The 25,764-nt window shown below is 42.9% G+C and overlaps 1 protein-coding gene across 1 annotated transcript; it reads right to left on the bottom strand.

The window, feature by feature from the left end:
* Positions 1-4,350: 4,350 nt before the first annotated feature.
* On the bottom strand, positions 4,351-7,583 carry LOC139562442 (forkhead box protein G1-like). The gene has a single exon (XM_071380158.1). The coding sequence runs from the start codon at positions 7,221-7,223 to the stop codon at positions 6,165-6,167; it is 1,059 nt and encodes a 352-aa protein (XP_071236259.1). The 5' UTR covers positions 7,224-7,583; the 3' UTR covers positions 4,351-6,164.
* Positions 7,584-25,764: the final 18,181 nt, after the last annotated feature.

The following is a 25,764-nucleotide window of genomic DNA, read 5'->3' as shown; positions in this document are numbered from 1 at the left end:
GTCGCCGCGCGCTTGTCCTAGTAACCTTCTGTTCGTTCCTGTCTCTACTCGTCTGGCTGTTCTTCAGTGGGCTCACTCTGCCAAGTTAGCTGGCCATCCCGGCGTTCGGGGTACGCTTGCTTCTATTCGCCAGCGGTTTTGGTGGCCTACTCAGGAGCGGGACACGCGCCGTTTCGTGGCTGCTTGTTCGGACTGCGCGCAGACTAAGTCAGGTAACTCTCCTCCTGCCGGTCGTCTCAGACCGCTTCCCATTCCTTCTCGACCATGGTCTCACATCGCCTTAGACTTTATTACCGGTCTGCCTTCGTCTGCGGGGAAGACTGTGATTCTTACGGTTATCGATAGGTTCTCTAAGGCGGCACATTTCATTCCCCTCGCTAAGCTTCCTTCCGCTAAGGAGACGGCACAAATCATCATTGAGAATGTGTTCAGAATTCATGGCCTCCCGTTAGACGCCGTTTCAGACAGAGGTCCGCAATTCACGTCACAGTTTTGGAGGGAGTTCTGTCGTTTGATTGGTGCTTCCGTCAGTCTCTCTTCCGGGTTTCATCCCCAGTCTAACGGTCAAGCAGAAAGGGCCAATCAGTCGATTGGTCGCATATTACGCAGCCTTTCGTTTCGAAACCCTGCGTCTTGGGCAGAACAGCTCCCCTGGGCTGAGTACGCTCACAACTCGCTTCCTTCGTCTGCTACCGGGCTATCTCCGTTTCAGAGTAGTCTTGGGTACCAGCCTCCTCTGTTCTCGTCCCAGCTCGCCGAGTCCAGCGTTCCCTCCGCTCAGGCTTTTGTCCAACGTTGTGAGCGCACCTGGAGGAGGGTCAGGTCTGCACTTTGCCGTTACAGGGCGCAGACTGTGAGAGCCGCCAATAAACGTAGGATTAGGAGTCCTAGGTATTGTCGCGGTCAGAGAGTGTGGCTTTCCACTCGTAACCTTCCCCTTACGACAGCTTCTCGCAAGTTGACTCCGCGGTTCATTGGTCCGTTCCGTGTCTCTCAGGTCGTCAATCCTGTCGCTGTGCGACTGCTTCTTCCGCGACATCTTCGTCGCGTCCACCCTGTCTTCCATGTCTCTTGTGTCAAGCCTTTTCTTCGCGCCCCCGTTCGTCTCCCCCCCCCCCCCCCCCCGTCCTTGTCGAGGGCGCTCCTATTTACAAGGTACGGAAGATCATGGACATGCGTTCTCGGGGACGTGGTCACCAGTACTTAGTGGATTGGGAGGGTTACGGTCCTGAGGAGAGGAGTTGGGTTCCATCTCGGGACGTGCTGGACCGTTCGTTGATTGATGATTTCCTTCGTTGCCGCCAGGGTTCCTCCTCGAGTGCGCCAGGAGGCGCTCGGTGAGTGGGGGGGTACTGTCATGTTTTGTCTTTGATCATCATGTCTTGTCCCTGTGCTTCCCTCTGCTGGTCTTATTAGGTTCTTTCCCTCTTTCTCTCTCTCTCTCTCCTCCTCCCTCTCTCCCTCTCCCGCTCTCTCTCTCTATCGTTCCGTTCCTGCTCCCAGCTGTTTCTCATTCTCCTAACGACCTCATTTACTCTTTCACACCTGTCCCCTATTTTGCCCTCTGATTAGAGTCCCTATTTCTCCCTCTGTTTTCCGCTTCTGTCCTGGTCGGATTCTTGTTTGATGTTTGCTGTTCCTGTGTCCTTGTTCCGCCCTGTCGTGTTTTTGCCTTCTTCAGATGCTGCGTGTGAGCAGGTGTCTATGTCAGCTACGGCCTGTGCCTTCCTGAAGCGACCGGCAGTCTGTGGTCGCGTCTCCTGTCGTTCCTCTCTACTGACGAGAGGATTTCAGTTTCCTGTTTTGGATTTACCTTTGATATATCCAGGAGAATCATTGTTTGTTTGATACTGGAATAAAGACTCTGTTACTATTACGTCGCTTTTGGGTCCTCATTCATCAGCATAACAATAGGCTTACTTCTGATGTCATTATTAGATATAACATGCATCGTGTTATGAAACTATTTCATATTAACAGCCTCAAGTTATCACTGTAGCCATGGTTTATTATTTCTTATAATAGTCAATTAAATGAATGTACTCTTAACTTGATCTATACCTGCTTGTTGGGTTTAGGCTAGTTGTTTTCTTCTTTAACGCTACTGTAGCACCCAGTTTAAACTATATCAAATTAATATCGGATGAATTATTTCAACTAATCCATAATAACAATGTATCTAAAGTGTTTTATGTGAAAATGTTTGACCGTTCTCGAGATGATACATTCTTGAAATAGTTCAATTCTGATATCATTAGCCTATGCTCTAGTAGAAATCCATTGTTGAGGATCGTGACCAAAGTAACCTTATACAACAACAATGCTAGATGTCCAATGTGCTAGCCTATATGACCAACAAACATAAGGATGATCACCCCAAGATAGATAGGTCTACTCCCGCACACTGAGTAATATTGCACGCGTTGTAAAACTTAAACAATACTTAAATCAATTTGGTGCACTAATGCTATTCATGTCATGTGGAAACATATGTGTATTGATAAGGTTTAAGTGAATACATCCTCAAAATAAGTAGCATAGTAATACTTCGACTTTTTATATTCACCAGTTCACACATGTTCCTGTAGCCATGTTCAGACAGCTCACACCGCCAGCAGCATTGTTTGACGCCAGAACAATTCATGCCTCTCTTGGTCCAACTTGATTATGTTTTGAAAAGTGCCAACGCCATGGCTATACAATAATCCTGAACACAGGGAGAATAGTATTGTTGCTACCCCTTTTCTATAGCATATAACACATGGGGCATATAGGCTACCCTTTGTGAGATGTGGTGCGGTTCTCTTCACATCAAAGTTCATTCTGATGTTTATTTATTTATTTTCTAATATGGTTTCACTTTCTCTACGTTTTTGTCTCAAACCACCTTTCTAAACATTAGATTAAAATGAGCCCCCATAACAACTCGGGCCAACTAGCAAACTTTTGCCTCAACTGAGAGGCATCTTCTCCCACATAGCTTCTGGCTACTCATGAAGTAGCTTTTACCATTGGGCCTATTATTTTGTATTTATATTTTTGGGACGTACCAATTAAATGAATGATTCAACGGAAATATTCGGTTTGAATGGTGTATGAAAGGTAGGCCTATATGCAGCCCTATAACTCAAATAATTTGTATCTACACATATTAAGCCAACACTTCCTGACTACTTTTTGAGTCCATTAGTACACTTTATTTAGTACCCTATATGTTAATTGTTTTTGTGCAAGCCTTGGGTTAGTTACAGACCTATATGGTCCTTAAACATGACATTAATCGTAGCTCTTAAATCATCCCCTTACCCCAAACCCTGCAGATAGGGTGGAATCGTTGTAATATAGCCTACATATAATATGTAATATGTAATTTTATGAATAAGTAATATTATGAATAAGTCGCTTCTGTCCAAATGGTTTTATAACAAAGTAGGCATATAGTTCTACACTAGACATATTGTGAGAGCTTCAATTCATTTAGTCAATTTCAATACATTTGGCATGGGTGGCATGCCTGTGTATTTTAGGTGGAATTGGGCTTAACCATTTTGTAACCTACCATTTTGTACTGACAAAACACAATCAATGTATGTTTATTATGTTTAATATATATCTGCCTATTAATGGGCATATATATTAAATACATTATAGCCTATTGCTTTGAAATGAAGAATGGCAGTATACGCCGCATCTCAGAAACATGAAAACTGTAGGCCATGTCACCCCACGGAATAGTTGTTTATGAACAGGCTGGAACAGGAAAAGCGAACATCGATCGTTTCACTGCAGTTGTATCAAATACCATGCGTATCGAAAACTCACCACACATTTCAGTTGAATTTACAAATGTTTTGACTATTTGATGACACCATTTATATATATTTTTGTATCCACAGAAATATAAATTATTGACAAAGTAGCCTAATTTCACCCAGAACAAATGACCCTATCCTGCCTATTTCAATCATTTTTAATTAATTAATTACTTGGGCTGATGGTCTTGAGAGAAAAAACGTTGGACTGTGGTTTGCATTGAAAGGGGAGTTGTTGTTTCAGAAACATAACCTATCATCTATATTTATATTTTCCCTTCACCTTGTGAGATTCAACAGAAGAGTATGGGATGAGATGCTTTTAGGGTGAAGACTTTAAGCCCAATTTTATGTGAATTTGCTATCCTTTTCCAGCCATAAAATGTGCATATTTGTTTCCGTTGATAAAACAAATATTTTGGTATGCTAGCCACATAGGCTACATATTTTTCCTCTGACTATAGCGTGTCTGAATGTATAACCCGTACATTAGGTTTGTGTTGTTCTTTCATTCATGCTACACATAGCAAACCTATAGCAAAGTGTAGTGTCTTATACTTTAATCAAGTTTATTTTTTTCAAAACATACAGCAACAAAAACAGACAATACTCATACATTAGGTAGGCCTATTCTAACAACAAAAAGTGCAAAACTTTGAAAGAACATTTACAAAAAAATCGTCAACATCCAAAATACAATGTTGTGAAATAAATAAACCTGTATATAGTCTTTCCAACAAAGGAAAGAAATCTGTCAAATGTTAGGCCAAAATGTGTGTGAATCAGCCCATTACTCTCCTGAATATTATACTATTTTGCTTGTAAATAGGCCTATTGGATAATGGAATCTTAATTAACAGGTTATTACAAAAACAATGCAGAATGTTATTTATTTGGATCAGCGTTTGCCAAACTGTGGTTCTGTAGGCCTAACCCCAGTGTTATGCAAACCAGATTCCAGAAGTAGCAGTGATGAAGGATGTTGTTCTATTTATTTGAATAGGCCTAGACTATATCAAACCATTATTCTGAGAATGTGAGGTTGGATATAGCCTATTACTGAAAGCGTAAGGCAATTTACAGCTCAGAGTATAGTCTTAATTTACAGGATATATTTACTTTTTACTTAAAAAAAATAAAAATAAACATTTTAGTCATTTAGCAGACGCTCTTATCCAAAGCGATTTACAAGAGCAAGTAGGGTTAAGTTATTATGCTCAGGGGCACATCGACAGATTTTTCACCTAGTCGACTCGGAGATTGGAACCAGCATCCTTTCGTTTACTGGCCCAACGCTCCGCTAGGCTACCTGCCGCCCCACACATGGGCATATTACATTTTTGTCATTTTGTCAGGGTTATACATAGGAAGCTGGTAGGCCTTATCGTATTGTGTATAATTGTAAGGTGTAGACGTGACTAAGAAAAAAATAGGAACCACTGTTTTAGATGATAAATGCTATATTGGTGTGGATATTATACGTCTGTTTGCCAAATGTATGTTTGATGTAATAGGACTAAATGATCAGACACTTAACTTGCAGACCTGAATAGGCAGTAGCCTATAACACCTTTATCAAACATGGCAAGGGTCAAGACAACCGGAACTGGTTTTAACGAGAAACTGAAACCTCAAGTGCGTTATATGAAAGACGTAGGTAGTCCTCATACGAGGAGGAGGCCTGCACTGTCATGCACTGTTGTGTTCTTTAATCTACATGTGCTTATTTCGGCCCCATCAACAAAACAGATGACAAAATAGGCCATCATTAATTTAAGAGTACACACAAAACTCTACTTCTCTCTAAAATGTGTAGCATACATTACAGATAGGCCTACAGCAGTAGCCTACATTGGAGTCTCTGGACAGAGAACCTGAGAAGATATGACTTTTGTAGGCTTTTATTTTCTCCCGCGGGTCTTAACCCTGATCTGTATGACGTTTCCCCCCAAAACGATTTCTAAATTAATTTTCATATAAATAATGAATAAAGCTGTATGTTTTTTATTCAATATGCCTACTGATGAATACACTGACAATAAAATGTAAATACATTGTACAATAAATACAAAACATAAATAAATTATTCAAATAATGAAAATCTGTACGATATAAATAGCCCGAAATAAAGTTACCTTTGGCAAGTCTATAGTTACATTTTACAACCCACAGGTAACAAAGTTTGTCCTTCAACGCAAAATAATAAATCGTTGCACTTCAGGATACATAGGCTACTATGGCCATATTTGTTTTGAGGAATTATTGTTTCTGACCTAATTTGTGATCACTGTTTGTTTACCCTACAATTGCCATTTATATGGTGCTTTTATATGTCCTCCCCATGTTGTGCAGTCAGTTTAAGAAAGCATTTGGAGTGACCCTCTTTTGATGGGACAACACTCCTGGAAACCCGCTAGAAATTCCCGGTGAAAAAGACGGTAGGGACGTTCTTAGAGAGTTCGAGATCAGTGTTTGTGGCGAGCTCGTCGGCACACCGTAGCCCTGCGCGCTCTGCTGGAGATGCGGCGGCGGGTGCTGGCTCCCTGAGACAAAGTAGCCACTCTGTCCCGATAGTAGCCCAGACGTGCTTACACCGTAACTGTTTGACAAACCCAGAGCACCGACAGATCCACCTAGATGGCGTGTAAGGTCCCCGTTACTCAGCTGGTCCACCCCGGGGAGTAGAGACCCATACGCGTGCCCTTGGTTCAGAAATCCTGCTGACGATCCATTGTAATGGGGATGGTGCAACGATAAAAACGGCGAGATTTGCCAATACAGAGGGTTGTTCGCCCTGTCGTTTATTCCCAAACTGAGAGGCGCAAAGCGTAGTCCCCGTTTCATCGCCAGCTTACCCCTTGAGGTAGCAGAGCGTCTCCGAAGTTTTCCCGTAGTTCCACCAATAAACACATCGTCGCTCGAAGGGTCCAACATCCAGTAGTTCCCTTTGCCCGGGTCGTCGTAATGCCTTGGCACTTTCACAAAACACTTATTGAGGCTCAAGTTGTGGCGGATAGAGTTTTGCCAGCCTTGCTTGTGCTCCCGGTAATATGGAAAGTTCTTCATGATAAACTCATAGATACCGTTCAGAGTCAGTCTCTTCTCAGGACTCTGTCTGATAGCCATCATAATCAAGGCGTTGTAGCTGAATGGCGGTTTATCATATTTCCCATTTTTGCTAGGCTCTGTCGCCCGCTCGGTACCCTCGTCCTCCTCCTTCGGTTTCTCTGGGTCCAAAAGTGCAGATTCCATATCAGGATCCAGAGATTTTTCCGAATCAGAACCCGAAGAAACAGTGTTTTTTTCTGGGAGCACCGAGTCCTGTTTGTCACATTTTGAGGGAAGCAGCAGACTCTTGATACTAAATGAAGTAGATCGGTGCACCGTCGGCGGCTCTTTCTGATCTCCCATGCCGGACACTGACAAAAATCTCGGGTTTTGTGTTTAAAAACGAAAAGGTCAGACGCGATCGGATCAGGACATTGCATGCATGAAGGAACTTGAAGGATAGAGAGGAGCCGGGGCTGGGATAGAGAAATTAGTCATTAAGAAGGTTGCGTCTTATCACTAGGCTACATCACCAAAGGGGAGGAGCCTGTAGATTGCTGATGTTTTATCTGTCAACAAATTTCTCTTCCCCATTCGATATTGTTGAAACAAAATAGACTTTCAGTGCACTATATTGATTTGTCAGGATGGCTCAGTTTCCATATCTGTTTACCGTCACCTCATCTGTGTGTTTGTGTGTGCACACGAGCCATCAGTGCGTGCGTACGTGACTGTTTCTGCCTATGTGCGGTGTGCGCGTAAAAGTGTTCATCGTCTGTCATAGCGAGTCCCCCCTCTCTGTTTAATAAGGACAATGATGGTTTGAATATGTTTCATGTTTACGTAAACAATGCATTTAAATGGGGGATTTGAGCATTGTGGGTGCGCTCCAATCATAGTATTGTGCTGGAGTACTGGACACGTCAGAGGCACATCAAAGAGCCTATTCAGGCTGAACGCCGCGACTTCAGCGCCTCTAGTGTAGCGTACTGTGATATGCCTGCTCTGAGAGCGCACTATTTGGGCAGCATGCATGGAGTGTTTTGTGACTAAAAATAATTGCCTACAAACAACATTTGGTGCTACTAACGAGCTGTGTATAGCCATACGAGTAACAACTTTGCGTAATGCTATTATTATTTGCAACAGCCTATTTATTTTTCGAGCTCAGAAAAATGTTTGACTGTGCATAACGAAGCCGATAGCGCCTACAACCAGGGTTTATATTATAATTCGAGGGTTTTGTTCATGTTTACTTAACCTACATTTTTCTGTACATGTTCACTCCCATTCAAGCCCTTGAATTGAAGGTAATAATATTGGCTGGTTTTAATATATTCAATGGTTCACCAGAGGTATTTTAAAATATGGAACGATGAATTTGGGTAAAGTAACCCCTTACCATGTCAAGTGCTTTGAAACCGGATGAAGAAGCACTGTGTTAAAATGCAATATGAAACATCTGAACATCGATTTTTACACTTTTAGCAAGAATTACATTTATATTACCTCTGTATTTCCAATGTGTCCAACACCTTCAAAAGGGATGCGCCTCCACTAGTAGGCCTTTGGGGTAAGAATGAATAACAAAACAGGCCAGGGACAAGAGAGGTTGTCTGAAATGATTGTAAACAGGTTTGGGTGTTATGTCAAATAAAATAATAATTTGCCTGTCTATGTTTAAGACGTTAAGATATCAATTACATTTTAGTTTTAATTTAAAAATGTACATTGTGGAGATTATATTTATTGAAACTATTATACTGATTTGTGAAATTAAATTTTCCTTTTGAGAAAAAACACTGTGGGGTAATCCTGTACATTTTGTGTCACTGAGGTAGGACTAAGGCTTGGTCTAAACGTCTTCACTCCAGGTTGGTCATTGAGTTACTGTGCTTTTGCAACACTGCATACAAGAAGAATGTTTTATACATAGGGTACGTACAATTCCGAGTTAAGCACACTGATCTTTCATTCTGGTGTTTTATGTTTTCCTTTTTCTACAGAAGCAAAGAGCTCACCTATGTTTCCAGGTTAAATTGAATATTAATGATAGTCCCATTTTTACCTCTCTAGTATTGTGCTGCTTATTCACTCTATTAAATTGAGCAGGTCATTGGAGCTGGGAGATAGGTGATAGGCACTGAAGGCATGTGATGGAACATGTGGGCCTACCAAGTCTTTAATGGTCTACATAAGCAAACTAATGTGAAATGGCACGTTTCCACTCTGAGGCCTGGGGGAAAAATTGAAGCTATCCTCCCTGGGCCTGGCACTGGTGAATTTCCCCTGTATAGTGACACGGTAGAGTTGCTGCTTTCAAAACATTAAGATGTATAGTACATTATCTCCATTTAGCTATAATCACACTGGTATTAAATTGAGATAGGGCTATTGTAGAAATGGTGTATTGTATGACATTAACCTCTCAGTCAAGTCATTGCCATTGTTCTGTAGGGAAACAATATAGGGAAACACTATACGCCGTACATCAGTGTGTTACCGCAGACAGTCAGTTGACAAATGTTGGATAAAGTCAAAAAATCATTGATGATTTGCCATACAAGTGTGTATTTGCTCTTAAATTAGATAATAGTATCTTTCCATTTCCCTCAACAGTCCATTCTTCCACAACTGCACAGATTAAAGCAGTGTTGCCACAATATTAACTATGAACTATTTAAGAGCAGGTTTCAAGTGCAAGATTATAATGTTTTGGTGTCACTAAACATGAACTTGGCTGACACACCTCTCACCCACTTGAAACCATGTGTTCACAAGGGATGGAGCATGAGGACATTGGAATTAAGTCATATAAGAGTCCTTTTAGAGAGGTTTTATTTTCTTCAAGCTTAGTGTTTATAGTCAATTAGATGTTAGTTTTGAGTGCTATTTCATTTATTGCATCCAATTTCCCCTTTTCAAATCCTGGGACTTCTGCCCTTTTTGTGTGGAAAAAATGGGTGGTAACAGGGTTTTACAGGTCTTTTAGATTTGATTGTTTTGAGTGAGTAAAAAAACATTGCATTCTCTACCTTTTTGAAGTGGCGTCACAAATCTGTCAACCGTTAACCTTTTAAAGGGAATATGACAATGTCCTATCATATAATGTCACATTCAATACCTAGAAACAGATTCTGGCATTGTCTGTCATTAAAGTTCAAAGTTCAAACGCAGCTTTACTAGAGTACAAAGATGGTCTTGATGGACAATAAAGAAAAAGACCACTGTCAAAACATTAATCTGGCGCCTAAAACAGGACATCTGAGTGTCAGAGTGCCCCCTAGGGATTCTTCCAGGATCTCACATACACATACTGTTAAATACTCTTAAAGCCAAACCTTATACAACCCCAAACAAAATCAGTCAGAATCGCCAGCAGCTTTGGGGTCATCCTAAGTTTACTGCTATTTATAGAGCAGCAGTAAGGAGCACCCTCCAGGGCTACGATGGTAACTCCCCCCACACAGCATCCTGGGACGCAGGGTGATTACTTCAGCTCCGTCAAGGGGTTGAAGATACCAGGATGTTCCCACAGGTAAATTATAGCTACCGTACACAGACAGAACATCCTATTGTGGGCTTTCTGCTCTTCTAAATCTGGTCTGTGTGGTCACACATGCTCACATGAATGGGTTTTGTGTGTGTGTGTGTGCGCCCTCAGAATTCTCAGTCACACACACACACACACACACACACACACACACACACACACACACACACACACACACACACACACACACACACACACACACACACACACACACACACACACACACAGAATATGTTGTGCGAATTTATATTGGTAATTAGATCATGTTGAAATGTGTCTCAGCAGTAATAAGGCTTAGTTCTTAGGTTCATTGTCTGGAACGCCTTCAATAGAACATGAGGCTAAATCTGCCATGTTAGGTCGGAAGCTATTGTTCAATCACTGCTGATGGAGGTTGATGTTAGGGATGCCACAGTATTGCTCTTCCTTAAAGTGGAACTGACAGCGTTTGAACTACTTTGCAGATATGAAGCAAACAGATAATCATAATATCAGTAAAAAAAAAAAAAATCCTAGTTTATGCTTCAAAACTTTATAAGCGGTTTAAAAAAATATGTTATATTTGACTCAAAATTCCATGACGTACAGTAAGGCATCGTTGGCAGAATAGATGGATGCAGTTCAATGCATGATTAATATAATTCACCAATACATTTCTTGGTAGTCCAAAAAATATTGATATCAGGTTGTAAATCACAGCTGGCCTGGTACATTGTTTGTTGCCTCCACCCATTTGGGATTCACTGTTTACGTTTCAATTACTCACTATTTTGAACAACAACGGACACCTGTAACTAAGGCTGAGAACGTCAATAAAATCAAACTAGCAAGGGCAATGATCACAAGTCAGTCATAACGGGGCTGATAGGCAAGCGCACATGTGTCAAAACAAGGCCCGCGGGCCGAATAAGACACACGAGCGAGTATAAATGAGTCAACAGTTGAGTCATCTACTTTATGAAATTACAGCCTGTAATTACAGCCTGCACTCGAATCGCTCACATCGGTGAATTTAACTTAAATTGCGCTGCTTTCGTGTGTCCCTTTTACAGCATGCAGTGGAAGGAAAGTGTACAGAGTAGTCACAGTCCCAGCTAGGCTACTAAAATGTTGCTGTCTGGCTTTGGTTTTTAAAGCTTGACAATTAATAACCAAAAAACAAAACCTGCAACAAAACACTATGCAAAGGATAAACATGTAGGCCTATTACAGCAACATTTGAGTAGTCTTTGCATAAGTATTCAGCTCCCTGAGTCAATACATGTTAGAAAAAACTTTGGCATCGAATACAGCTGTTAGTCTTCTTGGGTAAGTCTATAAGAGCTTTGCACACCTGGATTGTGCAATATTTACCCATTATTCTTTTCAAAATTCTTCAAGCTCTGTCAAGATGTTGGGGATCATGGCTAGACAGCCATTTTCAAGTCTTGGCATAGATTTTCAAGCAGATTTACTTCCAAACTGTAACTTGACCACTCAGGAACATTTACTGCCGTCTTCGTAGGTTGTGTTGTAGGTTATTATCCTGCTGAAAGGTGAATTCCTCACCCAGTCTGGTGGAAAGCAGACTGAAACAGGTTTTCCTCTAGGATGTTGCATGTGCTTAGCTCCATCCTGTTTCTTTTTATATAAAATAAATCCCTATTCCTTGCCAATGTCATGATGCAGCCACCACCGTGCTTGAAAATAAGGAGGCAGTTACTCAGTGATGTGTTGGATTTTCCCCAAATACAACTTCAAAATGTTTTTGTTGCTCCTGCTGCTCTGTGTCATTCCATTTCTCCATTTAGCCTCCAGTGGTGATCCATGGCAAGAAGCCTCCAGTGGTGATCCATGGCACGAAGCCTCCAGTGATGATCCATGGCACGAAGCCTCCAGTGATGATCCATGGCACGAAGCCTCCAGTGATGATCCATGGCACGAAGCCTCCAGTGATGATCTATGGCACGAAGCCTCCAGTGATGATCCATGGCAAGAAGCCTCCAGTGGTGATCCATGGCACGAAGCCTCCAGTGATGATCCATGGCAAGGAGCCTCCAGTGATGATCCATGGCAAGAAGCCTCCAGGGGTGAGACATGGCACGAAGCCTCCAACAGGGGTCTCCAGCCCGGAGCCTCCAGCGAAGGTCTCCAGCCCGGAGCCTCCAGCGACGGCCTCCAGCCCGGAGCCTCCAGCGACGGCCTCCAGCCCGGAGCCTCCAGCGACGGTCTCCAGCCCGGAGCCTCCAGCGACGGTCTCCAGCCCGGAGCCTCCAGCGACGGCCTCCAGCCCGGAGACTCCAGAGACGGCCTCCAGCCCGGAGACTCCAGAGACGGCCTCCAGCCCGGAGACTCCAGAGACGGCCTCCAGCCCGGAGACTCCAGAGACGGCCTCCAGCCGGAGACTCCAGAGACGGCCTCCAGCCCGGAGACTCCAGAGACGGCCTCCAGCCCGGAGACTCCGGAGCCTCCAGAGTCGCCCTCCAGCCCGAGATGGCCTCCAGAGACGCCCTCCAGTCCGGAGCTCCCAACGAGGGTCCCCAGTCCGGAGCTCCCAACGAGGGTCCCCAGTCCGGGGCCCGCTACGAGGGTCCCCGCTCTAGAGGCGCCACCTAAGTGGGTCAAGCCAGAGGTGGAGCGGGGTCTACGTCACGCACCAGAGCCGCCACCGCGGTGAAATGCCCACCCAGACCCTCCCCTATAGGTTCAGGTTTTGCGGCCGGAGTCCGCACCTTTGGGGGGGAGGGGGGTACTGTCACGCCCTGACCGTAGAGAGCTTTTTATGTCTCTATTTTAGTTTGGTCAGGGTGTGATTTGGGTGGGCATTCTATGTTAATTTTCTATGTTTTGTATTTCTTTGTTCTTTGGCCGGGTGTGGTTCTCAATCAGAGGCAGCTGTCTATCGTTGTCTCTGATTGAGAACCATACTTAGGTAGCTTTTTCCCACATGGTTTTTGTGGGTAGTTGTTTTCTGTTTTGTGTCTGCACCAGACAGAACTGTTTCGTGTTGTTCTATTTTTTGGTTATTTTGTCTCAGTGTTCAGTTTTAATAAAGAAAGCATGAACACTTACCACACTGCGCTTTGGTCCACTCCCTCTTCTTCAGTTGGCCGTGACACGAAGACTCATTGAAGTAGAAGTCTTCCTCCAGATCGAGGTGAGTGATTGCTGTTCTGATGTCCAAAAGCTTTTTCGGTTATAGGAAATGATGGAGGAAACGTTATGTACAATAAAAGTTAAGATCAGCGCAAAATCCCCCCACAAAACAGCAGAATTAGTCAGGAGCCTGTTAAACGGCTGCTATGCATCCCGGCGTCATCTTTCAGTTCATTATAAATGCTTATAAATGCTTTAAAAATTGTTACATGTAATACATGCTTATCAATTGTAATGCTTATAGCTGTTTATAAATGTTACAAATGATTAAATACTTCACTTATTAATTGTTTATCAATCATATCTGCTTGTTTATAAAAATTATTATAAAGTAGCACGTAACAATTTATTCACAAATGACCTCTTTCAACCCAATTGCAGCATGTTTACATTGAAGTCCAACTGATCCAGTTGTGCCTATTCTGTTTGTTGATGGAAAGTTAGCTTAGATTCCTCTTGTCATATTGATTATGCAGACATGTAGCTGGGACTGGTGTGGCTGGGGAAGAGCCTCTGAAGCCAGCCGATGCAGCCTGGGGGGGTTATTGGAGCGGGCAGTTAGCCAATGCCAATGACTATGTACAAGTCTTCATTAAAGACCATATGCAGTGTATTACCTAAAAAAATGGCAATGATGAATCATGCAACTATGCCAACTATTAGGCCTATAGCTAATTTACATAATTACTGTAATGGATTTAATTGAATTCATGTATTGTTTATTTAACTAGGATAGTCCACACAGCAACAATCACAAGAGTCCTTGGATCCAGTTGACCTGTATCTCTCTCTACATTAGTCAATGCAAACAAGACTGAGGATAAGACATGCATACTCCAACGCTGGACCATTTACATGAGTTATTCACTGAGTGCTTTAAAACAGAATCTCATATGATCCAGACTAATCCACATAGACAGAGCCAAAGTTCAGAAGCATGATTGTCAGAGCACTTCGGCAGCTACTGTGCATAGTAAATCCTGCTTTACTGTATGGTAGGGGTGTCAAACATATGGCCCACAGGCCGTATCTGTCCCCCGAAGGGGTCCAATCTGGGCAGGGTGTGGTTTTTAATTGAAAACAAATTGTGGGACGTGACGAACTCAATATACTTTAAAATGACTGAAACCAAAACTAAACTGTGTAGAAATGATAATGGACCTACATTCATACATTTTCTTGATTGTGTCCAGCAGGACAATTTTTTGCAAATTTTGACGGCAATGAAATGTAATCAAATTTCAGTGCGGTCCTCCGGACCTCATCGAAGACCGGATGCGGCCCTCCAGGCAAAATTAGTTTGACACTACTGCTGTATGGGTTCAGAATAAATACAAACAATCCTCTAAATATAGAAATAATCCCTAGAATGTTTTGACTCAATGGGATACAGTTTATGGGTTATACTCTTTGGGGGCTTTTAAGATATCTTAGTGGAGAACGAGTTCAGCTTTATATCATTGCAGAGGATCAAAATATGGATAAAACATGGGTAGGAGACTCCCATGTATGAGTGTATTTGGACCAAAACTAGCATAGTTCAGATAGCCAGCTACAGTTGAAGTCAGAAGTTTACATACACCTTAGCCAAATACATTTAAACTCAGTTTTTCACAATTCCTGACATTTAATCCGAGTAAAAATCCCCTGTGATCAGTTAGGATCACCACTTTATTTTAAGAATGTGTTTATGTCAGAATAATAGCAGAGAGAATGATTTATTTCAGCTTTTATTTCTTTCATCACATTCCCAGTGGGTCAGAAGTTTTCATACACTCAATTAGTATTTGGTAGCATTGCCTTTAAATTGCTTAACTTGGGTCAAACGTTTTGGGTAGCCTTCCACAAGCTTCCCAAAATAAGTTGGGTGAACTTTGGGCCATTCCTCCTGACTGGTGTAACCGAGTCAGGTTTGTAGGCCTCCTTGCTCGCACACACGCTTTTTCAGTTCTGCCCACAAATGTTCTATAGGATTGAGGTCAGGGCTTTGTGATGGCCACTCCAATCCTTGACTTTGTTGTCCTTAAGCCATTTTGCACAACTTTGGAAGTATGCTTGGGGTCATTGTCCATTTGGAAGACCCATTTGCAAACAAGCTTTAACTTCCTGACTGATGTCTTGAGACGATGCTTCAATACATCCACATAATTTTCCTTCGTAATGATGCCATCTATTTTGTGAAGTGCACCAGTCCCTCCTGCAGCAAAGCACCCCCACAACATGATGCTGTCACCCCCGTGCTTCACGGTTGGGATGGTGTTCTTCGACTTGCAACCCTTCCCCTTTTTCCTCCAAACATAACAATGGTCATTATGGCCAAACAGTTCTATTTTTGTTTCATCAGACCAGAGGACATTTCTCCAAAAAGTACGATCTTTGTCCCCATGTGCAGTTGCAAGCCGTAGTCTGGCTTTTTTTATGGTGGTTTTGGAGCAGTGGCTTCTTCCTTGCTGAGCGGCCTTTCAGGTTATGTTGATATAGGACTCGATTTACTGTGGATATAGATACTTTTGTACATGTATTCTCCAGCATCTTCACAAGGTCCTTTGCTGTTGTTCTGGGATTGATTTGCACTTTTCTCACCAAAGTACGTTAATCTCTAGGAGACAGAACACGTCTCCTTCCTGTGCGGTATGACGGCTGCGTGGTCCCATGGTGTTAATACTTGCGTACTATTGTTTGTACAGATGAATGTGGTACCTTCAGGTGTTTGGAAATTGCTCCCAAGGATGAACCAGACTTGTGGAGGTCTACACTTTCTTTTCTGAGGTCTTGGCTGATTTCTTTTGATTTCCCCATAATGTCAAGCAAAGAGGCACTGAGTTTGAAAGTAGGCCTTGAAATACATCCACAGGTACACCTCCAATTGACTCAAATTATGTCAATTAGCCTATCAGCAGCTTCTAAAGCCATGACATAATTTTCTGGAATTTTCCAAGCTGTTTAAAGGCACAGTCAACTTAGTGTATGTAAACTTCTGACCCACTGGAATTGTGATACAGTGAATTATAAGTGAAACAATCTGTCTGTAAACAATTGTTGGAAAAATTACTTGTGTCATGCACAAGGTAGATGTCCTAACCGACTTGCCAAAACTATAGTTTGTTAACAAGAAATTTGTGGAGTGGTTGAAAACGAGTTTTAATGACTCCAACCTAAGTGTATGTAAACTTCGACTGCAACTGTAATTTAGCCAGGGAAAACTGGGGAAAACGAGCTTGGGCCTAGTGCGCATGTGCGCCCATGCACACTAAGCTAATTCAGGAGACAGATTGGAGTTTTTATGCCCTGATATTGTGGTGAAAAGTTTGATTAACAATTCGGAGACTGAAACTTATATTTAAGTAGAGCGAATCGATATGCATTCCTTAAATAGTAAAATAATAAAACAAAGCTTAAAATGTTGTTTGAGTGAACCCTTCATACAGAAAATGAATGGTGAAGTTGCTTCCGGACACGGTAGACTCCTCCTCCTCAACTCTATTCTGTCAGGGTAAATATGCGTTAGGTTACTTGTGACAATATATATTCATCCATTCATTGTGCTAGGAGCATGTTAAAATGTCGGATTTGGCGACCAAATTGAGGAATCTAATTCATGGGAGGAAATCCAAAAGAAAACAACTGAAACTGATGAAATGGCTGCAGAAGAAAAAATGACTCAAAAGATAAATTAAATGCAACTCATGCCACCGCAAAATGAAGTTGAAAGAAAGTGATTGCATGGACCACTATGAATGGTAGGTATTTTCTATGCTAGGCCTCTCACTAAAACTAGGATGCATGTCAATGGATGCAGTTATGAAGCTTATGAAATATGTAACTGAAATCTCTGAACCCTCTCGCTCTCTCTCTTACTCGCTCTCTCTCTCTTTGTCTCTCTCTCTTTGTCTCTCTCTCTCTCTCTCTGGTCTTCCTAATTTTCTCTCTGTGAGTCACTGGGAAGATCGCAATTGTATACTCCTTGCTTCCTCTCTGCTCATCTCCTTCTCAAAACCCATTGGAGGAGGTTAGAGGAGGAGACACTCTGGCTTTCTCGTCCAATGGGTTTTTAAAAGGAGAGAGGAGAGAGAACCCAAGTATGCAATTCAGATCTTCCCACTGTCCTTAAAGCCAGACTGTAGAATAGTCAAAGTGGTTGGAAGATCAGTGGATGTTCAAAGCACCCACCTGAGGTTAACTCTTTTGAACAAACAAATAATGGGTTATAAGGACCTTCATTCATCATCAACTGAGGTAGTAGTAAGTGCATGTAGTCACATTTATAAATGAACTCATTAAAAATGTATAAATATACCATTTCATGACCTATATAAATACATTTATAGATATGGATATAAATGTTGAGTCAAACTATTAATTAACCATTAATAAATACCTTATAAATGAGCTTACGAGTTGACAGTAACTCATCACTAGTTTATAAGTATGTCTGTAGTACATTAGTAATCATTTCCATATTGTGAACATGCTATGATCAAACACATTAGTGATCTTATAAATCATAAAATATTTTTTCTTTATAAATGTATAATTTACTATTTAGAGACTGCTTATTGACATTTACAAATGTAGGAATAATAATTAATAAATGTTATATAAACTCTTTACAAACTCTATATAAATGGTTTATTAAGGGGCCTTAATATAAAGTGTTACTGTGTCCTTGGATCCAGTTGACCTGTATCTCTCTCTACATTAGTCAAGGCAAACAAGACTGAGGATAAGACATGCATACTCCAACGCTGGACCATTTACATGAGTTATTCACTGAGTGCTTTAAAACAGAATCTCATATGATCCAGACTAATCCACATAGACAGAGCCAAAGTTCAGAAGCATGATTGTCAGAGCACTTCGGTAGCTACTGTGCATAGTAAATCCTGCTTTACTGTATGGCAAGGGTGTCAAACGTACGGCCCATGAGGAGGTCCAATCTGGGCAGAGGGTGGTTTGAGGAAGGGGGGGAATGAACTCAATATACTTAAAAAATGAAAAGGAAATATAACCAACTTTCAGTGCGGCCCTCTGGACCTCGTTGAAGACCAAATGTGGCCCCAGGGGCAAAATGAGTTTGACACCCCTGCTGTATGGGTTTAGACTATCTGACAGTGAGGAAATACAAACAAATCCTCAAAACAGCCACGTAGGCCTCCCGGGTGCGGTCTAAGGTACTGCATCGCTGTGCTTGAGGCGTCACTACAGACCCGGGTTCAATCCCGGGCTGTGTTGCAGTCAGCCGCGACCGGGAGACCCATGAGCGTCATAAGGGTTTGGCTGGCCGGGATGTCCTTGTCCCATCGCGCTCTAGTGACTCCTGTGGCGGGCCGGACACACGCACGCTGGCACGGCTGCCAGTTGTACAGCGTTTCCCCCGACACATTGGTTGCGGCTGGGTTAAGCGAGCGGTGAGGCTTGGCAGGGTTGTGTTTCGGAGGACGCATTGCTCTCGACCTTCGCCTCTCCTGAGTCCGTACAGGAGTTGCAGCGATGGGACAAGACTCTAACTACCAATTGGATATCACGAAATTGGGGAGAAAAAGGGGTTAAACGTTTAAAAAAATCTTAGGCATGGGACGGCCTGGCTGGGCCTGGGCCCACGCACTGGGGAGCCAGGCCCACCCAATAAGAATGAGGAAATAGATTTTTTGTTTTTGTTTTATGCTCTGTACTTGTCAGTGTTCCAAACGGGACATTATTTGTCTTTTTACCTAAACATCCAAACACCATTAGATAAAATTCATAGCAAGCAGTGCACTGGAATGACATTCAGATGAACTGGAATGACTATCACTCTCATAGGATGGGTGGCCAAAAATAAGTAACTGAAAGCCACACCCCCAATATGCCACAAATATGACCGTCATTGTGCTTCTATGGCTATATGCACCATGGCACTGCCTATTTCATTTATTCATTTAGCAAACATGACAGCTCATAATCCAGTGCCTTTATCACAGTCAACACACCTTTATTTTAGCTTTAAAAATGCAACATTTTCTCTCACCCTCGTGGCAAAATGTGTAGAATAGCATGAGATTAGCTATAAAATGTAACATTTTCCTCTGCCCCATGGGAAAAATGTGTAGAATTGCAGGAAGTTACACTACATTACACCAGTTTAGCTTTATATCATTGCAGAGGACCAAAGATGAACAAGAACTTGGATAAGAAGACTTTCCCATGTATGAGTGTGTTTGAAACATTGTTGCATTTTACTGGTGCTCCAAACAAACAGTGTATGACATATTATTGCACAATTTATAATTCATCATGTGGTAACATAAATGTTTTCGGTTTGTGTCCAGTTGAGTTCTTTCAAGCAGAAAATGCAGTACAATGCAATCAGTATGATTTAAATCATAAAAGGCTTCATAGAAACACCTGGGAGTATTGAGAGTTGTTAAATATAGATTATGGTTCTGAATAATATATGATCTGTACATTTGGTGCCCAGCTGGAAGTGGTTTTCTTATTGAACATTTAAACAAATGGAGTTACTAAGGAACCGCTTTGGTGTTTTTAGCCTACACAATCTACACACGATTCCCTCCAGCCCAAACCCAGCGACAGCAATATTTCATTGTGACCAACGTAGCATAATGTTCTAGTCTGAACAGTCAGTACCATGGAAAGACTGTGAACTGCTGCAGCCAGGTGTCTTTTGACAACTCTGTCGTTGGTCATGGATGTGTCCTAATTCTCTTCTCCCCCTTGGGTTTGTGTACACTAGCGCCTAGTGTTGCCATGTTCTTTACAAAGGTCAATTTTGCTGCTTTGGTTGGCCACACACCGCCTCCCTAACCAACCTCAACCCCAGCCTGAGCCCCACACTTATCGTCACACACGGCAGGGAACAGGCGCTGTGCAGGCCAGGGCCAACAGCCTATAATGTATTTAATGGAGCGCATTTGCTGCCCTTTTGTTACGTAAAATCAGTGATGTGCGTGTGTGTGAGCGTCGGTGCGTCAGTGTGAATGTTTTGTTTGTTTGTGTGTGTATGTATGTATGTATGCGTATGTTTGTGTGTGTGTGTGCACAAGGAGGGGGACGGACTATGGCCACGGGTGCATTCTGTTGGATGATATTTCTAAAAGGAGCCGACATGTTACACAGCAGACATGGCGTAGCTTTGCCTTTCAGCTCAGCTCTCTGCCCCCGTGCCTGACAAGGCCTCAGGGATCACCCCAGTCCACAGCACGGCGCAGAATAGCACTCGACATCTTTCACAGACACTGCAAAGAACACTGCGACCTAAAAACCCAGCTCACAGAAAACTCTGCATTCCAAACAGAAGAGTCATCCATGTGTGAACACAGTGAACACACTGGGAAATTAGATTATATCACCACTCTCCAATAATTGAGCAAGTTTGTAAAATTGTTCCCTGTCACCCTCCCAATGAGATGAAGGGGGGGGGGGGGGGTCTTATGGAACAGTAGAGTAAATATTTCCATAGGAGCAATCATCGTTGTTTCATCTGATGATCCTCAGCTGTCAGCTCTGCTGCTCTTCTCTGTCTTTCTGTCTGTGTGTGTTTGTGATGTCTGTGTCTATATGCCTGTGCATTGATGTGTGCGCCACTATGTGTGTGTATGTGTTTGTGCACAGGCTCCGTCTGTCCGAAATCACAGAGACGCAGTGTCAAAATTTGTGTGCAAGAGTAGAGGGCGTCAATTCACATACACAGCGTAGCATATGCTAACTTAATTTCCATAAGAATCCATAATGAACATTTTGTATTTGTTGTTCGCTATGTAGCCATTGTGAATTATAGTTGGGTGTTCCTTTTGACTCACCTTATATGTCCTACGGGAGCCACCATACCTGCCTGCGCTAAACAGTTGTTATGTTTGTTTATGAAGGTGAAGAGAGTTGTAGTTAGTACACCTGAGCAGTTTATAAAGAATTTAGCTAGTCTCATTCGCATACGTAACAGTATTCTCTCTTGAAATCGGAGGGCCTCGAATTTTCCAGCCGTGCCTGCCTTGGCTATAGATATCAACACCCATAGGCTGAAGAATCCCAACTGTTGACCAATCACCAACGAAGGGACGTAGACTTCGGCTACCGACTTCGGCTACCGGGCTACCGACTTCGGCTACCGACTTCGGCTTGCCTCAAAAAAAATATGTCAAATGTTGTGTGTTCCGAACAGTTTCAGCTGGGAAGCTTGCAGACACCTTCATTTCAGTGAGTCCAAACACTTTTCGTTTGATTTGGTCTTTAAAGTGTGTGCCCCTTCTCGAGAAGGGTGCAATTGCAGCCACAATTCAGCATGTTCCTGCATTTTCAGGAACTCCTCTTTATACTTCTATTGTTCAATTTTTAAGCTAGGACTCTGGTCCATAGGCGGGAGCGGTCCTGTACAGTGGATGGCGGTAATGTGCCATAAAGTTGGATGCTAACTGCCGATAAACCCCACAGAAGAAATGACGGGGGTGACAACAATAGCTAGCTAGCTAGAACAACGCTAACGGTAGACAGTGCCCTTCGCCCCCGCCTGTCCTTTGCCTGTTTTCCCACAGTTCTGTTAACGATGGCGATGTCATTTGTACATTTAGGTAGGGGTAAACAGCGAGTAGTAGCAGTGTAAAAACAAATGGGGGGGGGGGGGGGGTGTCAATGTAAATAGTCTGGGTGGCCATTTGATTAATTGATCAGCAGTCTTATGGCTTGGGGGTAGAAGCTGTTAAGGAGCCTTTTGGTCCTAGATTTGGCACTCCGGTACCGCTTGCCTTGTGGTTGCAGAGAGAACAGTCTATGACTGGAGTCTTTGACAATTGTTTGGGCTTTCCTCTGACACTGCCTGGTATATAGGTCCTGGATGGCAGGAAGCTTGGCCCCAGTGATGTATTGGGTGTACACACTACCCTCTGTAGCACCTTACGGTCAGATGCCAAGCAGTTGCCACACCAGGCGGTGATGCAACCGGTCAGGATGCTCTCAATGGTGCAGCTGTAGAACGTTTTGAAGATCTGGGGACCCATGACAAATCTTTTCAGTCTCCTGAGGGGGAAAGTGTGTTGTTGTGCCATCTTCACAACTGTCTTGGTGTGTTTGGACCATGATAGTTTGTTGGTGACGTGGACACCAAGGAACATGAAACTCTCGTCCCGCTCCACAACAGCCACATCGATGTTAATGGTGGCCTGTTCGGCCTACCTTTTCCTGCAGTCCACGATCAGCTCCTTTGTCTTGCTCACATTGAGGGAGAGGTTGTTGTCCTGGCACCACACTGCCAGTTTTCTGACCTCCTTCCTATAGGCTGTCTCATCGTTGTCAGTAATCAGGCCTACCACTGTTGTGTCATCAGCAAACTTAATGATGGTGTTGGAGTCGTGTTTGGCCATGCAGTCGTGGGTGAACAGGGAGTACAGGAGGGCACTAAGCACGTACTCCTGAGGGGCCCCAGTGTTGAGGATCAGTGTGGCAGACGTGTTGTTGCCTACCCTCACCACCTGGGGGTGGCCCGTCAGGAAGTCCAGGATCCAGTTGCAGAGGGAGGTGTTTAGTCCCAGGGTCCTTAGCTTAGTGATGAGCTTTGTGGGCACTATGGTGTTGAACGCTGAGCTGTAGTATATGAACAGCATTCTCACATAGGTGTTCCTTTTGTCCAGATGGGAAAGGGCAGTGTGGAGTGCGATTGAGATTGCGTCATCTGTGGATCTGTTGGGGCGGTATGTGAATTGGAGTGGGTCTAGGGTATCCGGGAGGATGCTGTTGATGTGAGCCATGACCAGCCTTTCAAAGCACTTCATGGCTACCGAGGTGAGTGCTACGGGGCGGTAATCATATAGGCAGTTTACCTTTGCTTCCTTGGGCACAGGGACTATGGTGGTCTGCTTGAAACATGTAGATATTACAGACTCAGTCAGGGAGAGGTTGAAAATGTCAGTGAAGATACTTACCAGTTGGTCTGCGCATGCTTTGAGTACACGTCCTGGTAATCCGTCTGGCTCCGCGGCTTTGTGAATGTTGACCTGTTTAAAGGTCTTCCTCATATTGGCTACCGAGAGCGTTATCACACATCGGTATTGAGGGAGTCACCGGTACTTCCTGTTTTAGTTTTTGCTTGTAAACAGGAATTAGGATAGAATTATGGTCAGATTTGCCAAATGGAGGGCGAGGGAGAACTTTGTATGTGTCTTTGTGTGTGGAGTAAAGGTAGTCTAGAGTTTTTTTCCCCTCTGCTTGCACATGGGACATGCTGATAGAAATTAGGCAAAACGTATTTAAGTTTGCCTGTATTAAAGTCACCGGCCACTAGGAGCACCGCTTCTGGATGACCATTTTCTTCTTTGCTTATGGCCTCATACAGCTGGTTGAGTATGTTCTTATTGCCAGCATCGGTTTGTGGTGGTAAATAGACGGCTACGAATAATATAGATGAGAACTCTCTTGGTAGATAGTGTGGTCTACAGCTTATCATAAGGCACTCTACCTCGTGCGAGCAATACCTCGAGACTTCTTTAATATTAGACATAATGCACCAGCTGTTATTGACAAATAGACACACAACCCCGCCCCTCGTCTTACCAGACATAGTTTCTATGTCCTGTCGTTGCATGGAAATCCCGCCAGCTCTATATTATCCATGTCATTGTTCAGCCACGACTCAGTGAAACATAAGATATTACAGTTTTAAATGTCACGTTGGTAGGATAGTCTTGTTCGTATATCATCCATTTTGTTTTCCAATGATTGCACGTTGGCCAATAGAACAGATTGTAGTGGAGGTTTGCATAGATAATAAGGGGAAAAGATGGCGTGCTCGAGAGGGGGTGGGGGGGAGGGGGCGTTCATGCAGGAAACAATGGGATGCTCCTGCAGATGCAGGAATGCCCACATGCAGGAACGCCCCGAATTGCAGCCTGCAATCACAGACTATTGTGGCGCCTGTAAGTGAAAATATCTTGTATGTAGAGGCTAATTAGATGAATGTCACATTACAATCTGGGTAGCTAACCACCAAAACCCTGCAGCTGTTTCTATCTTTAAGCTTCATACAGACCTGCAGCTAACTTCATACATACTACCTGACATACCGGCTAACGTGAGGCTACCTATCTGAGCTACCGGTAACTACAATACAGTGTTAACCTGGGGCTAAATGCTAACTACAGATGTAGGATCTTAATTTGAGCCAGTTTGCTACAGCAGGAAAATAATCTTGCAGCAACAGGTAATGTGAATTATAATTGGATTATAATTGGATTATAATTAATGGACATTTTGGTAAGGGTTGATACATTTTTCATAAGGGAAAATTAAGTCTGAAATTTCTAAGTGTAAATTACAAATTTCAGAAGTATTTTTAAACCTCAAATACACTACAAGTTTAAAATATCCTGTATTGCAGGAAAGTTCTTCTGCAACAGGGTGATCAAATTAAGATCCTACATCTGTAGAGCTCTCTGCCAACCTGAGGTCCCTTAGCTATGACCTGCAGCTACCTGCTGACTCAGAAACATGAGCTGAACTGGACTCCTGACGGAACTTTGCCTGCAGCATCAACACCACAATGACTTTGAGGGCAAAAGTATAAATAGCACAGATGTGCCATTCCTAACCCTTTGAAATAATTTCCACTCCAGATCCCAGAAAATAAATACTCCCACCCACATTGACTCACATTTCCAAACCCAGGCAATACTCATGTTACATATCCAATGGAATATATTTACACGCAAATATATTCATGCTTACTACCACTTTCAAATTCGAATACAGCTTATCTAACATTTGCATAAATATTACTTCATTATATTCTAAACTACAACTGATACTTTCCGGTTTAGAAAAGTGAACATTCATGCTCAAATCCATAACATCCATTTGCTTCCCCCTGCAGCAAATACCATCCTTAGGTTCACAGTCCACAATGCTCTATTTTATTCAGTACTGCATTGCCAATGGCTACAGTAGCCTACTTAGGTCATTTGCTCTTACTCTGTGTTAATGTGTTTACATTTCTCATGTCACTTTGTATCAGACGGGCGTTGTGCCAAAAATGTGCTGGAAAAAATAACAAAAAAAATGGGACACTTTATCTGAGGATTTGATAAAGCCCTCTATCTAAATCACGTTATGTTTCCACCCTCATACAAACAGATCACAATTCTGGGTAAAAAATCGTTACTACTTTACTGACTGATCTAGGACCTGTCTGGCTAATTGCCACCATACTGGGCTTATTGTGTGTGTGTCTCACAG

This window comes from Salvelinus alpinus, chromosome 32, assembly GCF_045679555.1.
Source record: "Salvelinus alpinus chromosome 32, SLU_Salpinus.1, whole genome shotgun sequence".
NCBI classification, from domain to species: Eukaryota; Metazoa; Chordata; class Actinopteri; order Salmoniformes; family Salmonidae; genus Salvelinus; species Salvelinus alpinus.
Note: the sequence above shows the minus strand (reverse complement) of the source record. Positions and strands in the feature narration are given on the sequence as shown.

Excerpts from the sequence above, each read along its gene's own strand:
- LOC139562442 (XM_071380158.1), bottom strand. The coding sequence starts at position 7,223 with ATGGGAGATCAGAAAGAGCCGCCGACGGTGCACCGATCTACTTCATTT.